This window comes from Mytilus californianus, unplaced genomic scaffold, assembly GCF_021869535.1.
Source record: "Mytilus californianus isolate M0D057914Y unplaced genomic scaffold, xbMytCali1.0.p SCAF_2, whole genome shotgun sequence".
Classification (NCBI taxonomy): Eukaryota; Metazoa; Mollusca; class Bivalvia; order Mytilida; family Mytilidae; genus Mytilus; species Mytilus californianus.
The window spans coordinates 94,045,187-94,060,655 of NW_026262668.1; the positions used below are offsets into that span (position 1 = coordinate 94,045,187).

Genomic DNA, 15,469 nt, shown 5'->3' on the forward strand with positions numbered 1-15,469 from the left:
GAAAGAACTTTGTGTGAGAAATATGATGTCAACTGTACAGGAAATTGCGTTCAAATTTGATTATTCGGCTAAAAGCTTGACTACTTTCACAGAAGAACTCTCTGAAATGAAAATGGTCAAGAACATTTAGAACGCCGAACAAAGTTAAGAACGCTGTGTGAGACGATTTGGTCAAGCCGTGCAGATTCTCTGTTTACATTTCGAACAGCATTTGCAGTAAATTGTTGTCTCTGTCCTGAATTCCCTGAAAGTCGACAATGATGACAAAGCAGCACAGAGTATAAATGCGATTCTTCGATTCGAATTTATCATAAGTCTTGTTGTTGCAAAACACATACTATATTAAGCTCAACAGTCGTCTTGACAAATTGTTTACAGAAACCCAATATTGATTTGATAGACTGAGCTTTGACAGAAGCTAAAATTGTCATTCAAAGGCTTTCGGATGAAAGAGGTGATGTTACAGTTTGGGAGTCTTTGTTTGCAAGAGCAACAGATATGACAGCAGAACACGACATTCAGCCATCAGTTACTCGTATCGCTGGACGTCAACGACACAGAGCTCATCACCCAATTAGTGACCCGACAGACTATTGGAGAGTTTCGTTGTACTTCGTATTTATCGACCACTCGGTTGGTGAAATTACAAAGCGCTTAATCAGCAACGAGGAACGTTTCTTTGCATCTTACTTTATTCCAACCAAGTTAGGGAACTTGACTCCTACAATAGCGGACAAAATCTACAACATTTACCGTTCGGATTTAGGTGAAAAAAGAGAATTTGACGATGAGGTCGCTCGATGGAAAGCCCGTTGGTGTATTGAAGACAACAGGCCTGATAGACTTCTTGGTGTCCTTAATGTCACGAACGCCGATTTTTACCCTTCGGTGCATAGGATTATTTGGATATTATTGACAATGCCCGTTTCATCGGCTACCAGTGAAAGATCCTTCAGCGCGATGCGACGCGTAAAGTCCTGCCTGAAATCGACAATGGGAGACGAGAGATTTCCTATTATAATATATCTCTTCTTTATATCCACCAACACCTGAAGGGTGATGTTGATGCGAGTATAATCGATTTTGTTGGAAGAAAAAACCGTCGACTGGACTTTGAATAAGCGTATCATTGACTTTGTGTATGAAGCTGGACCTGAAAGTTATTTATAAAAAGTCCAGAAATTTTAGATTTGTTTAATTTTAACAAATTTTTGCCCAATGAGTTGAAAAATTCCGTTCGAAAAAGTTAAAAATCGTTTTCCTTGATCCTCTAGGGGCCTTAATTAAGCTTATTTTCTGCATAAAATAGTCCAAAAAATTTTTCGCCTCGCTACGCTCGGCGAAATATGCCTACACTTAAATACTTTTCTAGCTACACCCCTGGGCTTGATGACAATGTATACTTGTATATCGTCAACATAGAAGTGATATTTTTTACCATGACGACGGAATATTTCGTCCGTAGATTTTACCCCTTTCACTGGATACTTCATCTATTGATATACAATGTTACCGTTTTTAGTAAATCTAGATATATTTAGCTATGTTGAAAGACGTGCATAGTGTCAAATTATAAAAATACGGATTGTTAATTCAGTATCTAAGAAAACCTGTAAAATTTCCGCTGCTTCGTTTACAAAATGGGTGCAAATTGAGTACTCGGTGCGATTTGGGTACTATGACATTTAATATATCCGGCTTATATGATACTCCTCGTTTTGCCCATTTAGAACCAGTTAAAGTAAACGATGTAAGAACATAAGGTATTTGGGGCAAATATATTATTTGTTAATTCATGGCACACTCACCTGATTACTATCGACCAATTTGTGATGAGGAATAAAAGATTTGTTTTGATAGTATCAGTCAATGATGAATATATCCCAGCAGTTTAAATGTAGGTAATTGTAATATCTTAAGGCATACATAATAGTCATTTAAGTAAACACGAGTTTTTCAGAAGCAAAGCAACTTTGTCAAATGATACAGGTGTCCTGCTACCAATAAATTGTAAATTTATTATAGCATTACGTGTGTCAAAAAGTATGATACCATGATTTCCATGCGTATGCCACGTGTTTCTGTGGTATCCTTTCACTCAGATACGGTCCAGATTAAAATAATAAACGTTTCTAAATTGAGTGAATTTGTAAATTTTTTTATCAAACATCAAAAGCCGTCTAAGGTCAATTTCAAGAAGAGAGTTGCAACCATAACATTATATATGAACCGGAAACTAAGAGACAGGACGCATCTTAAATTTTTCTGAAACAAGCTTCATCAGGTGTGCCTCAAAGTTTGGAAGAACAAAATATAAATCGACCGGGAAAAAATCCAGAGTGCTTCAAACGTTAATAAAAAGCGTCCGAGATCAAATTTTGTGATGAAACGCTATTTTGTGTTCGTTTGCAGGTGTCCAGGTACATTGTACGAACGACACCCAATTGTTTCTCTTATGTTCGTCAAATGAGATGCCAACTACTTTTAAATTCGTTATTATCTTAAGAAAGAACATTGTCTATTGTAGAAAAATCTTGAAATTAAGGATTCTTGGTAATCATTTTCCGTTAATGGTTATAACCTTTGAATTCATTCTGATTCATAAAGTTATATATGAACTTATAATTCAACTTTTATACCGTTTTATTTAATACATTTTGACATATTTTAGACAACCATTCTTTATCAAGTAAACTGCTCAATATTTTATTGTACATAAAACCTGTGACACAGTTGTGTTATTGTAGATATTCGGTATATTTATTCATGTAATACCTTGGTGAAAACGAGAGGCGAAAGATACCAAAGGAACATTCAAACTATTCCATACTTTAATTTAATAGAGAAACAAAAACATTAAGCAAAGATCAAATTGTATTTTTTTTCAGAAATTATTATCCTGATTGAAGTTAGAAAGCGTTAAGCGATTAAAATACGGGTGCTTTCAATGATATTCAAATAATGTTCAATTAAGAAAATAAAAAAGTAACAAAACTCTGTTTATTCCCTATTGGACTTCTTTTGAATTTATTTTGATTTAAGTCTTTCAGTATTATCCTTCATTAAGAGTAGAGAGAGACAAAGTTGAGCGCTAAAAATAGGAACGAGCAAAGCAATATCATGTTTTTACTACTGTAGACTTAATTTTCACAGCATCAATGTTAACCAAGCTTTGCTAGCCAGATAATTTTCCCTGCTATCCGTTTAAGTTTTTAATATAATCATATGATATGTATTCCTAGCCATCATTTACACGAGATTATTAATGTTTAGCTCTTTAAAAGCAATTTTGAAAAGGCGAATAAGTACGCCTAAAAATACTGTTTTTACAATACAATATTCTGATCAGGAAACAACAATATGAGTAACATGGTGCCAGATAAGTAAAATTAATGTAATTGAGTGTTGCAAGACATGGCAAGGGCATTAGAATGAAACTATAAAAATTTGATTACAGGGCGAACTCTGACTCGATTTGTATCCGACTGCTTGTTGGAGGTAAGTCAGAATATTTAACAAACTTTAGATAGTTCTCATTAATTACATTCTGGCATTTACAACCGTTAACGAAGATATTATTATCATAGGGGTTATTTGGCATTACGTATATAGGATAAAATTAAGTATATACCGTTGCAGAATTGATAAGAGGGATTAAAAAAAATTATCCTGCATATTCGGATTGATTGATTGATTGGTGTTTAACGACATTTTTAGCATTATAATGATATTTCGTGGCGGTAAGTATTTACTGGTGGAGGAAGCCAGAGTGCCTGGAGAGAACCATCGAACTTCGAATGAAAAACAGACAATCCTTGTTAATTAAGATTGAAGTCGATCGCCCCTGCCGAATGCGGGATTCGTACTCCCAATCTCAGTGTTGACAGACCAGTGATACAGTACTTCGACCATTGACCACTTGGCTACCGAGGCCCCATGCATATTTGGAAGAAATTCATTCATTCATTTCAAAATGATTTATGTCCTTGACATTCTCCACGCAGACATTCTTTGTACGTTTCCTTCCATTAGACTTTCTCCTTCTTTTCCAACCTCTTAATTCAGCCACTATTTTGTTACTGCAGCACACAAGTGTATGCAATGGCCATCTACACTTAAATCTGTGAAGAAGTAAAAATCATGGTATCAAATGTAATGATGATTTTTAGTGCTAGTTAGCACAAAATAAACCAATATAGTCCAATACGAAAAATAATGTACAGTACTGGGGTAATTAGGGTGAAGTGTGAGTGCTAACTACAAGATGAAGACCCATTGTCACAGATGAAACTCAGCAATCATAAGTGGATTTACCTTGATGATTTTTAAAGGTTTATGACAAATGGTGGAGATGAATAGATTCAGAGTCTTGTTTTTGCTCATACTTTCACAGCTATATTCACAGAATATTTATAATGGGTTTTCAATTCATACAAATGTTGATCTTGTATTGGCTGAAATACGAATTATTTAATTCTATTCAGTCACATGTTTCCAATTTGTATGAAAACTAGCCATGCCGTATAAAAGCAATCTATGATTTATGATTTATTTTTAAAGATATGTAACAATACATTATTATCCTATGATCTTCTTTGTATAATAATTATTGTAATTTAATGAATATTTTATTAGTTATCTTTTTTTTTTTAAATCATGGCGATATGCAAATTTCAGCTATATGACGCATATAATTGATTTCACTGTACATGATACACCTTTCATTTCAATACACAATTTCTGTCTACTTTTAAATTTAAAATGTTAATAACATATATATTTTTATGTCGAAATTCTGTAAATATAAGAATTGTATGCTGTTTTCTGAAATGTGTACGCGCTTGATATGATGTAGGACGTGCTTTATGCTAAATGTGAAGGTCACCTGCTTTCATTTCGTTTGAATGAAAAAACACCACAGAATTCAAATCTATACTAATATCAAATCCCAATGTGGGAAATAATGAAATTGCAATCAAATTGTACGGTGCTATGTTGATCTTTATGGATTTCATATGATCTAACACTATTCTTTATTTAAATTATCTACAGTGTCTCCACCAGATATAGTTGAAGTACATCCTGTTGGTGATTTATTTCCAAACCATAGCACATGGACAATCAAATTTGATAAACAGGTAATAATGTTATATTTGAAGTATAAAAGTTTATACAACAACCGTTAATAGGCGGAAACTTGCCTACAAGATCCCTGATGATTTTGGATTTTTTTTTTATTTGTTGTTATTGGGTTTCAACTAGCTGTCAGTAACTGCGAGTACTCTCAGATTTGTACTTAGTGTCTTTTTGTTGTGGGGATGCATAAGTACCCTGCCACGTCTGCTCTGTGTTTTTGTTTTATGTATTTCTGCTTTGTATCGATCTGGTGAGTTATGCCCTTTTCAACTGATTTTTATATTGTGTTCTTACTGTCCTAGGTAAAGGGAGGTTTGGCGCGCCTTCAAACTAGTGTAACCCCGCCACATTCTGTATGTGCCTGTTCTAAGTCAGGAGCCTGTAAATTAATGGTTGTCTTATATCATATTTGGTTTTCGTTCATTATTTTGTACATAAATCAGGCCGTTAGTTTTCTCATTTGAATTGATTTACATTTGTCATTTCGGGGACTTTTATAGCTGAATATGCGGTATGAGTTTGACTCAGTTGAAGGCTGTACGGTGATCTATTGTTGTTAATTTCTGTGTCATGGCAATAATACCACATCTTCTTATTTTCATATTTATCCTCTTTTTTTTATTGTCCAAGCAGACAAAGCCTCAAACAAAATTGGTGTTATATGCACAAATCATAATTTGAATTGCGTAACGAAACTTTCATTTGAAGCGTAACGCGTGCATATTCACATAATACGAAGGTCATGAAACGCTTGTCCTATTGATGTACACGGCCTTGTATTTTTCTGTTTTTGTTTTTAATGGACGTACTAGTTTAAAAATCGATAATTACTGTGGACGCCTACTAAGAAATAAACGTCATGCAAAGCGTTTAGAATAATCATTTTACTAGGAGAGAAAAACTAAAAAAAAAACCAAATAGATCAGTAGTAAATAATTAGTTCTTTAATTTGAATACAAGTCTGTTGATAAGAAGGGCATCTTATTTTGTAACATTCTTCTGAAATTAACCAGATAATAGTACTGATTATTGAAATAAATATATACTTTAAGAATAAAATTCCGGATGACTGATTTAGTCATAACTTTGTGTAAATTTTGAAGACATACCAAATCTTTATATTGTAGATTTCTATATCACCATTTCTTTCCACCAATGAATAAAAAGCAAATATTGAATAATTTCATACATGTTTTTAGTTTGAACGACCGAACAGAACAACATATATGTACTTCAAAGAAAATGACACGGATGCAGTAATATACAAAATCGACATTTCAACAAGCAAAGATGCTCATTTTCCACAAGGTGCCATTGAAAAGACTCTTATAGTAAATACAAATTTTGAGTTTACAGAAAAGAAACACTATTACGTGAACTTAGATCCAGGTATATCATAATTTTATTTTGTTTAAATCTAAACCATGATAATTATGTAACCTGCTAAAATTTCTTTATTTTCTTTGTTTCTAAATACAAGTACATTCTTACATGTAAACGATTAAATTAGCACGGAAGACTTCATTATAAGGCGGAAAATATTCTTTAGAAAATTCACCGTACGATTTATAACAAGAGGCTCTCAAGAGCCTGAATCGCTCACCTGTAATTGTTTGCTTAAATCTTTCATCAATGATTCTTTTTGCTTTTCAATATATATTAATGAGTAGCTTAAAAATGCCATTTAAATGTTCTTTGTATCTGTCATATTTTCTTCAAAAGCAAAAAAATGCATTTAAGCCCTATATTCCATTTTAGCCATAGTGGCTATGTTTCTTGACGTACAAGGAAATAAAATACAAAATTTATACTAGATACTCTGAAACTCATTCAGCAGTTTCAAAGGAGAAGATTTTTTAAAGTAAGCAAACTAGATGAACAAATTGTGAAAAAGGGGTCAATTGACAAATTCGGTCATATAAAACTTATTTGTAGATCTTACTTTGCTGAACATTTTTACTGTTTACAGTTTATCTTTATCTATAATAATATTCAAGATAATAACCGACAACTGCAAAATTTCCTTAAAATCATCAATTCAGGGGCAATAACCTAAAAATCAGATACCCGATTTGGCTGATAATTTCAGGGCAGGTAAACCTTGACCTAATGAATACTTTAACTTCTTGTCTGATTTGCTCTAAATGCTTTAGTTTTTGAGATATAAGTCAAAAACTGCATTTTACCCTATACCCTATGTTCTATTTTTAGCCATGGCGGCCATGTTTTCTGAGGAAACAGAAAATAAAACACAAACTTTAGTCTAGATAACCTAAGAATCATTCAGCTTTAGTTTGGTTTAATTTGGTTCAGTAGTTTCAGAGAACAAGATTTTTTAATGTTAGAAAACATGATAAACAAATTGTGTAAAATTGTCCTTAAAGGGCAATAACTCCTTTTAAGGGGTCAATTGACAATTTTGGTCATATTAAACTTATTTGTAGATCTTACTTTGCTGAACGTTTTTGTTGTTTACAGTTTATCTTTATCTATAATATTATTCAAGATAATAACCAAAACTGCAAAATTTCCTTAAAATTACCAATTTAGAGGCTGCAACCCAACAATGGGTTGTTAGATTCATCTGACAATTTCAGGGCTGATAGAACTTGACCTAATGAAAATTTTTACCCATATCAGATTTGCTCTAAATGCTTTAGTTTTTGAGATATAAACCAAAAACTGCATTTTACCCCTATGTTCTATTTTTAGCCATGGCGGCTATGTTTTTTTACGAAACATAAAATAAAACACAAACTTTATTCTAGATACCCTAAGGATCATTCAGCTTAAGTTTTGTTGGAATTGGTTAAGTAGTTTCAGAGGAGAAGATGTTTGAAATAGTTTACACCGGACGGACGACGACGACGGACGACGACGGGCGCCAAGTGATGGCAAAAGCTCACCTTTTCTTTGGAAAGGTGAGCTAAAAAATTATATTCGGCATTAACCATTTGACCCGTTATCACACTATGTAATTTATGAAATGTGTCTTCGCGTTCTCGGTGTACTGAGACTTCCATTTTGCAACACCAAATGACAACAGGACATTCAATTTGGTATGTTTATTTTGTTATATTTCTATATTTGTTTTAAATAACATGATCTATTTCTGAATGAATTTTGTAAACACAAGTTGGATATTAACATATAAATAATAATACATTTTAAAGCATTTGTGTGTTTTGTCTGAAAGTTCGATGGCATTCAAAGATTTTTGATAATTCAGTTAAACATATTGTTATAAATGCCAAAACATGAATTAAACATAAACATCATTTATCTTTGATATCAAACATGCATGGTCCCTCATATTGCTTCATTCTTTTACATGTAATAAATATACATGATCGGTTTAGTCTGCAAGTATGCTGTGACTTCGCGTTCATTTCAGTCCTGTGTACTGTGACTTCTTGTACAAAGTGATTGTGAATGTACAGTGACTTCACGTTTAACAACTGCAATGTAATTGTGAATGTACAGTGACTTCACGTTTAACAACTGCAATGTAATTTTAAACCGTTAAAATCGTCCCATATTTTGCAGCTGTAAACTGAGAAATTATTTGGGGTGCTCTCATTTGATCTTTCTCAGTTTTACGAAGAATCTGTATTTTGTAACTTGTTGCATTCATTGTACATTTTGAGTTTATTCATTTTGTCAAATTAATGTTTTGTCGAGTCCACTGTGCAAAGTACCCATTGAGTTGTAATTATTGTGATGAGAGGTCATTGTCATAGAAAGACAAACTGAAGCATACTATAGCCCATCATGGAAATAAAGTGTTGAAATGCAAAAAAACAAACTATGAATTATTGCCAACCACTGGTCAGTATGGTAATCAAACCTTAAGTTATGTGAATTTGAAAGATATGGGAAACAAATATTCATAGATATCAATGTAAAAGTATTTATAAAGGCAGCAGTTTTGAAATCGTTGTTTATAGCAGATAATGATAGACTGAAAATTTACAAGATTTGTGTAGACGGCTAAAACAGAACATGTCCTCTAGATAGGAACAGGTTTTTGTCGATCCTAAAACTTTTGTCGCAGAAAGCTCGACATAGTGATAGTGATCCGGCGGTGGCGGCGGCGTTAGCTAACTTCTTAAAAGCTTTATATTTTCCAAGGTGGAAGACCCAGATACTTAATACTTTGTATATAGATGCCTTTTGTTATGAAGTTTCCGTCTGTCATATGTTCATTGTCCTTGACCTCATTTTCATGGTTCAGTGACTACTTGAAAAAAAAGTTAACATTTTTTGTAATGTTAATTTCTCTCTTATTATGAGTAATAGGATAACTATATTTAATATGTGCTTACCTTGCAATGTCCTCATGCCCGTCAGACAGTTTTCATCTGACTTCGACCTCATTTCATGGATCAGTGAACAAGGTTAAGTTTTCGTGGTCACGTCCATATATCAGATACTATAAGCAATAGGTCTTCTATATTTGGTGTATGGAATAATTGTAAGGTGTACATGTCCAACTGGCAGGTGTCATCTGACCTTGACCTCATTTTTATGGTTCAGTGGTTAAAGTTAAGTTTTTGTGTTTTGGTCTTTTTTTCTAATACTATATGTCAACTATATTTAGTGTATGGAAATATGTTACAATGTACATGTCAGTCTGACAGGTTTTATTTGACCTTGACCTCTTTTCACGGTTCATTGCTCAGTGTTTAGTTTTTGTGTTTTGGTCTGTTTTTCTTAAACTATAACCAATAGGTCAACTATATTTGTTGTATGGAATGATTGTAAGGTGTATATGTCTGTCTGGCAGGTATCATCTGACCTTGACCTCATTTTCATGGTTCATTGGTCAATGTTAAGTTTTCATGGTTAAGTTTGTTTCTTAGATGCTATAAGCAATAGGTCAACTATATTTAATGCATAGATTGATTGTAAGGTGTACATGTCTGTCTGGCATGATTCATCTGACCTTGACCTTATTTTCATGGTTCATTGGTCAATGTTTAATTTTCCTGTTTAAGTCTGTTTCTTAGAAACTATAAGCAATAGGTCAACTATATTTGGTGTATTGAATGATTGTAAGGTGTACATGTATTTCCGGTTTGGTTTATCTGACCTTGACCTCATTTTCTTGGATCATGTTAAGTTTATGTGATACTTTTAGTAAATCTTTATATTTAGGACAATCAACATAAAATCAATGGTCAGTAAAGAAGGCGAGACATTTCAGCTTGTGCACTCTTGTTTCAGATACCAGTCAGTCATTTCGGTCCAGAACATTTCAATGTGCGACGGTGTAGATCTCTTTGATTTTGAAGACAAGCCAACAGCAAATGACTGAACAGATATGTTAAGCATATAAGAATCTGTTTCGAATATATCAAATGTTGATGAAATTCTATGAATTGGATATAGTCGACATGAATGATATGTCTATCAAAGTGCCAGAAATATAACAATGAACTTCTCCATTTCATGAAAGAATTGGTGGTACTGTCAAGCTTACAAATTTCGAATTTACGACAAATATAAGTAAAAAAATAGTAAGGGAACTAAAAGGGATTAGGAGAAATTATAGCTATACATGCCTTAGTGATAAGTGGTGTCCATGCCAGTTTGTATCAAATGAATGAGACTAGATGACTGTCCGATACCTTATTATTGGATAAACACTTCAGCCTGGTACAAAACCATGAAAATTTGTTTGAAAGAAGAGATACTTTACACATGCAAAACCAAACATGTGTGTTTATCCGGAGTTGAGGATATTTTGTTAGAGAATGAAAACGTATACAGCGACTATTGGATTCGTACAAAGTTTGCAGGGTTACGATATTGTTAAGTTAAATAATAAACCAATATGATCACCCTAGAATACGAAAACTGATAGTTGAGGTTGTAATTTGATACTACAGCACGAAGTCACAGTACACAAAAACGTGAAAGCACAGTAACGTCTGAAATATTATGAACGCGAAGTAACAGCACACTTGCAGATTAAACCGACTATGTATATTCATTCCATGTAAAGTAATGCAGTAATATTAAGGACCATACTTATATATCAAGGATAAATGATTTTGAAGGGGATTTTAATTCATGATTTGGGAAATATGCAATTAATGTTTGCAAAATTCATTCTGAAATATATCTTGTTATTAACAAGTAAAAAAATCAATATAGAAAACAAAATAATCATACCACACTTAATGTCTTGTTGTTATTTGGTGTTGCAAATTGGAAGTCACAGTACACCGAGTTTCAAAGAGGACACCGTTTACATAGTGTGGTTATTGACGAATAACTATTTTTATGGTTAAAAAAGATATTAAAATTTGAATATCAGCTTTTATTTTACGATTCTAATTAAGTATAAAATCATTAACTAGCGTCATTTTAGCGTCATTTACCATATGCTGGAGTTATTTATAAGTTATTTTTTTATCAATGACTTTACAATAAAGCTATGATCCTTGTTCACAAAACATTTTTTTTTCATGAAATTCAATTATTTGTGAGAATATCTTTGTTACGATTATTATCAATTTTAGACGCATATAATGTGTTCTAAATTTAGCTGTTTACAGCTCTCCATTGGATTATTTTTATCTTATTTCTTTACTTCATGCCAATTTCACGAAAAAGATAATCACATTTTCGAACACAGTAATGTGTGCTTTAATCTGAAATATTTGAACGTTTTAAATGATTACCCTGCTCACAATGTTATTCATATATATTTTCCTTTCAGGTGCCGCCCGAGGAAAGACCAACGATTGTAAAGTTGAATCATCGCCAATTCGCAACAAAACATTTTGGGAGTTTAGAATAAGTAAATATTTATGTATTTTTTAATCACAATTCCTTAAATTATCATTTTTGGGTTTCTCTTGTATATATTTGTAAAGTTCAAATCTGTTTCCGACCTTAAATCTATGTCCTTTCCTCAGATCTGTGTCCCACGACGTCATGAAATGCAAATCTGTGGCCCTTTTTCGAGCCCCAAATCTGTGTCCTTTCCTCAAATTTCTGTCAAATAACGTCATGACAATTATTGTTGATTTAAGGAATGACTGTAATATTTTTCTGTCTATGAAGAAATAACATCAAAAATGTGGTGCACACTGAATAATCTGCGTAGCGGGTTATTTTAACGTGTGCACCACATTGTTTATGTTATTTCGAATAGACAGAAAACATATTACAGTCATTTCTTATAATTTAATTCTAAATTCCATTTTAAACCGGAGTAAACCATGAAAAAACGTTGATGACGTCACGGTCACATGACAAAACTATGTCTATGAGCTGATAAACAAAACAACGTCAACCAATCAGAAGACGCGTTACATCCAAAACTAAATTATTAAAATATGTGTTCTTTATGCAAAGTAGACATTCAGTTATGTCACGTGACTTGGACAGTCACATAGAATGCGACTAGGCAAACCTTACCCTAATCTGGTACCGTTGTGTAACAAACAATGAGAATCAGTTAGAAAGGGTTCGGCATAAAACTCACAATCAACTTGACATATTTGTTTTAAATACAGAAGACCAAACCTGTTGTACCGCTGTTTGCTTGGCTTTCACGACTTCTTTACTTATTTGTTGTATCCTCAAAACGCTTTTACGACTAAAGTGTTTACAGTATTAAGTGTATTATAGTTTTAACATTTCCACTATAAAACTATATCATTGATTTGAAATCCCAAAAACAAACTTGATCAGATGGATTATAAGTATCTAAGTGATTAAAAAAAAAATTTCGCACTTTTTTTAAATGCGAGAAACTTAGCCCTATGTTGAGGGGTGAAAGGGGTCTCTGATTCCAAGTCTTATTCCCTTTACTCCAAGACGGAAATAGGTATCAGAAAGTATTCAAGCATAACCCTATGTTTTACTTTTGGTCTCCCCTTGGTTTCCACCAGACTCTTGACTCCTGCTTCCAGCCCATCATTCCCAGATTTCAGTATACCTGTCAAGACCTCGCTACATACACATTAACTTTTCAATGGCCTTAACTATTGTCGATTTAAATCAGATTACGAAAGTCGTATTGATGCCTTTGACAACAAAAACACATTTTTTCTAGATTGAAGGAAAAAAGTCACAGGAAAAAAGGCACGGAAAAAAGTCACATGGAAAAAATTCACTGGATAAAAGTTCACAGGAAATGAAGTCACAATTATTAAATTTGGTATATATATCAAAATTGGTTTGGCATTCCAACTGTGTTGATTTGAGCTCTTATGTATACAGAACGCGCGTCTGACGTTCAAATTATAAGCCTGGCATCTTTGTTGAGTTTATACAAGCACTTAGTCGGTGTCACTGCTGTTGGACGTTTCGTTCTCTAGGGTATCAACAGCCCAGTACTCAGCACTTTTGTGTTGACATGGAATATAATTGATATTTTCATGTTCTGTAGAATATAGAATAAATCGGAACACTAAAGGTTTTTACACCCAGACAGAAACTTACTTAACCGTATTTGCAATAACTGTTCTAGGTTTTCGTTTTTTTTATGCTCTTCAAATTCGTAATTTGTTTGGCCGTCCTTCTGTTTTAATTTTGAGCACACCTGATGAGTCTTGTTTAGATGAAACGCTCGTCTGACGTCCCAAATCGTAAGCCTGACATCTTTCATAGGTTTTATTCGTGACAATATCCAAATTGACACAAAAAACGACACAACACATCGGCATCCGATTTTTACATGATTTGAAAAGTGGGATGTTAATTTATAAAATGGTCAAAATACAAAGGACTTATCGCGGAATTACGAGTTTCAATATGACTCCCTACAAAAACTAGGTAAAGTTAAGTGAAAGCTTGATTTGGAAATCCCCACATTTGGAAAAATACAATATATTTTAATCATACACCGTAGCCGCTGTTTACATGTAGTTTAGAACTGGTAGATAAGTTGGGGTAGGGAAGGGTACTTTTGAGAAACTAAACCACCACATACTTTTGACAAAGCAAACTCATTGATGTATATGTGTTTTCAACAGGAGATGTAACAAAACCCGAACTAACCTTTATATCGAGACAGAAAGCAACGAATGGTAATATTACTGTATCATGGACATTTAACGAGCCTGTAACATCAAAATGTACCATTGTCAAACCAGATGCGACAAAAAAGGCGAACTGTACAGATTACTGGTCTGGAGACAACTTGAAAGAGGGATTTTATACGTTATTCATATTTGGGACAGACTTAGAGGGAAACCAAGCAGACGTTGGAAAATACGAATTCCAAATAGGTAAGGTGTTATATTTTAAAGTTCCTGATATAATTGCATCTTGTCGTCTTTCTTTAAAAGAAATGTGTATCTAGAAGATTTAAGTAAAGAGAGTGATATTTTTTCTTGATAATTTTGACCTAATTTTTATCATTGAAAAATGTAACGTCACAGTACCCAAATTGTACCGAGAACTTAAATTAAATCCATTTAGCAAAAATTGAGGCAAAAACCTTACAAGTTAGAAACTAAACAATTTGTATTATTATGATTTGACATTATATACGTCTTTCAAAATAGCTAACTATATTTAGATATACACAAAACGTTCACAGTATATATCAACCGATGAAGTATTAATTGGGAAGTCCACAAAAGTCAACTTTTAAAAATGAGCAATTAAAATATGTTACAGGTATCTATTTCCAAAAAAATGAATATTAAGCATGGACCATTGTCCAAATGTTCTAAATATTTGGAGACATAAAAAAAAATCAGTTATTCGAATTTTACGGATGTGAATTTAAAGATGCATGCAATTTGGGTACTCTTCATTACAGAATCTTGAATCGCATAGATAAGTAGATAAATTACATAATAATTAATGTAGACAAATTTTACTATACTATAAGTGAATTAGTTTTTGTTTTTGTTCGTTGTAACCAAAGTTTTGTCAGTTTCATAATTTAAACATGTCATCTGGAAATTATAACTTATGGCAAGTAGATGGTACACCTTGCAGATCAGTTGTTTTTGTCTGTGGTAAAGGCTGATAACTTCACTTACCATGTCGTCACATTAAATTTTAATTTTATTATTTCCTTCCCTACGCCTATATCACCCTGCTCAGTCGCTCCGTAATTCTCGTATCACGGCTTTGAGACGAGAGCAGGTATTATCAGCGACGTCACAATGTCTGAAGAGAAGTTATCAGCGACGTCACAACGTGTGAGGAGACGTTATCAAGCTTGCTTTCGTCAAGCGTAAAACTGTATTATATACATTGCACGTCTAAATATTGACAACTTTACGACAGGCGTTCTCAATTGGATAACCTGTAGTAATATAGGACTTACACCATAATTTATATATACTTCGTCTCAAAT

General features: G+C 33.1%; 1 protein-coding gene across 5 annotated transcripts in view; it reads left to right on the forward strand.

Annotated features, from left to right (window-relative positions):
* The window catches only part of LOC127730411 (uncharacterized), an 85,267-nt gene that overhangs the window by 6,420 nt on the left and 63,378 nt on the right, over nt 1-15,469 (forward strand). For all 5 annotated transcript variants that reach the window (XR_007995096.1, XM_052238813.1, XM_052238809.1 and 2 more), the window contains exons 4-8: nt 3,458-3,498; nt 5,053-5,138; nt 6,336-6,525; nt 11,864-11,944; nt 14,130-14,384. Coding sequence is in view for 3 of the 5 variants with exons in the window: in XM_052238809.1 (XP_052094769.1) it covers nt 3,458-3,498; nt 5,053-5,138; nt 6,336-6,525; nt 11,864-11,944; nt 14,130-14,384 (653 nt within the window). In the remaining 2 variants the exon portion in view is untranslated. The remainder of the gene's footprint in view (nt 1-3,457; nt 3,499-5,052; nt 5,139-6,335; nt 6,526-11,863; nt 11,945-14,129; nt 14,385-15,469) is intronic.